Source organism: Anarhichas minor, unplaced genomic scaffold, assembly GCF_050575085.1.
Source record: "Anarhichas minor isolate MPS153535 unplaced genomic scaffold, ASM5057508v1 ptg000078l, whole genome shotgun sequence".
NCBI classification, from domain to species: domain Eukaryota; kingdom Metazoa; phylum Chordata; class Actinopteri; order Perciformes; family Anarhichadidae; genus Anarhichas; species Anarhichas minor.
The window spans coordinates 1317657-1320000 of NW_027466524.1; the positions used below are offsets into that span (position 1 = coordinate 1317657).

The 2344-nt window shown below is 41.6% G+C and overlaps 1 protein-coding gene across 1 annotated transcript in view; it reads right to left on the minus strand.

Moving 5' to 3' along the window:
- Positions 1-1643: 1643 nt before the first annotated feature.
- cunh2orf76 (chromosome unknown C2orf76 homolog) overlaps positions 1644-2344 on the minus strand; it is a 10657-nt gene continuing 9956 nt past the window's right edge. The window contains exon 5 of the mRNA XM_076081041.1: positions 1644-2116. Within this exon, the coding sequence (XP_075937156.1) occupies positions 2040-2116 (77 nt within the window). The 3' untranslated portion in view covers positions 1644-2039. The remainder of the gene's footprint in view (positions 2117-2344) is intronic.

Sequence of the window (2344 nt, forward strand, 5' to 3'; positions counted from 1 at the left end):
TTTGCGTTGGCGAGGCACGATGGACGCGAATTTGCAGCGCGATGGACGCGAATTCACCCCAAATGCGTGAGTTGAAATTTTTCAACTTCGCCGAAATATTCGCGCTACGCCTCGGCGCAATAGCCTATCAGCGTTGAGATGTTTCTCCTGTCATCACTGACTTCCTGCCGTTGTTGAATCAGGAAATAAATCCTGTAGCCGTCTGTGTTCACCCAGAGCTCTACGATACCTCATATCAGTAGAGACCGGACTGTGTATAAATGTGTGTGTGTAAACCATATGGTACAAACAATGAATAGACGCTGCCGTATTTACGTCTACATGACGTTATTCTGAGTGTTGGTGGAGCTGCTACAATGTTAGCTTAGCACCGATCCATCCGCTCCATTGAGAAGACAAGTAGCCTACAAATCGGCATCATTACGTAGTTATTTCGGAGTCCCTTTTTGTCGGTTTATTGCCGTTAAATCACAGCCAAATCAGTTTATTTTGTGTTCATACAGCTGTAGTAAACAGCGACGTGTGGCTCACTAGACACAGTGAATACAGCTCGATAAAATCCACGGAGCTCCTCTGGACAATGTTATGAACCAGACATGACGGCGTTTAGTTTCCCGGGATATAACACATACTAAGCAGAAATAGGTTATTTTTTCCATGGTTAATGGCGGACAGTTGAACGGCTTTCAGGGCGATAAGCCCCGCCCCCTCTCCGGCGCGATTCGCGCGAATGTACACAAACGGTCCCCGGCGAGACCTGCAGCGCGATTGACGCGAATATGCGGCGCGTTTGGTGTGAACACGGCATTAGGTTTATTTTCTGTGAATTCATTTAGATGTGAGTTTGCTCAAAAGAGTTGTGCTTTGTCTCGTAGTGGCGCTTCACATTACCGCTTTTAATAATCGTCACGGTCTCTGAACACATGAGACAAACTGTTTTTAAACTGCCCGTGGGAAGAATTAACATATACGAGTCTGTCCATTCTTGGTTAAAGGCTCTGGTCCCTCCGACCACATTTCTCTTTTTGAAGAACGTCATGTCAAATAACTTCTCACTCACGTAATTCTCCTACTCTTCGTTCTCTTTCCTCGTCTCTCCCGTGTGTGTAAATCTCACTCGAGTTAGGAAAGTTGTCAGAATACACATATTTGATTGGCTGAGCAGCATCACGTGATGTGATTTACAACGCATGTAATTGGTCGGTGTGTTTCCTGGACCGCTGAATAAGTGCCGTTAAGGCTAGAAAAGCTGCGCTGGTTAAAATAGAAGCGCTCCATCAAATTTTTATAATTCTCAATTATCTATCGGTTGTAGGTCCAGGGTCCGGATACAACGACTGAGTCTGGATCCGGACCGTGGTCCACCTATTAGTGACCCCTGGCTTAGAACATTATGATGGAAGTATATGATGACATTCCCGTGCTATATGTTTCATAAGCTTCAAGTACATTTTTGGATTGACACCTTTTGATACAAACAATTTTTGACAACTCAAGAATTGATATAAATGGCAAGAATCACTCATACCACATTAAAACAAGCTCTTGAAGAACACCATTGCAAAACCCATGCTGTGATTTAGAATAAAAAATGTTGAGATGAAGAGAAGTTTGTCCAAATGTGATTAAGTCCCAGAGAGAAATTGTTTTGGTAACACTTTACTCACTGAGTCAAAGTGGGCACAATTAACATGCTTTTTGAAGTATAGTGCAGTACATTTTATTCTGTTAATTATAAGCAACATTCAAAAAACTTTGAAACAGTTAGAAAACCTAAGCATTTTGTTTTTCTAAAAACAACACTGAAAATGAATGTCCACGATCGCAACTACCAGAAAAAAGAAAAATAGAAATAAAAAGGTGTGTGGTGGATAATACACTTTGGTTTTAAAAACAACCCCAGAACTGTGACGTTAACATTACGGTATAATTCTTGTTTTCCTATTGTTTCTGGCACGCTAGATCTTAAGAACCCCCCCCCCCCCCCCCCCCTCTCTGTTTTAGAAAGTACAAGTTAAGTAAAGTAAGTAAAATAGTGGTCACCAAGCAATTTTGGGATTTGCTTTATAGACACTGTAGTCTTCTCTCCTGAAGAAGGCCACTTCTGTTTCATTTGCTGAAAAAAACAACACAAATGTTAATAAATTAAAGTTGACAGCAGATCATCAGTATTGATCACTTAATATTATTCACAGACTTATTGCTTGGAAATTATTTAACTGAACTTATATTACTGGCCTCAGTATATCATTACTCAGGTGCAACACAACAGACACACACCAGACACACACACACACCGGAGACACACCAGACACAACAGACACACACCGGAGACACACCAGAC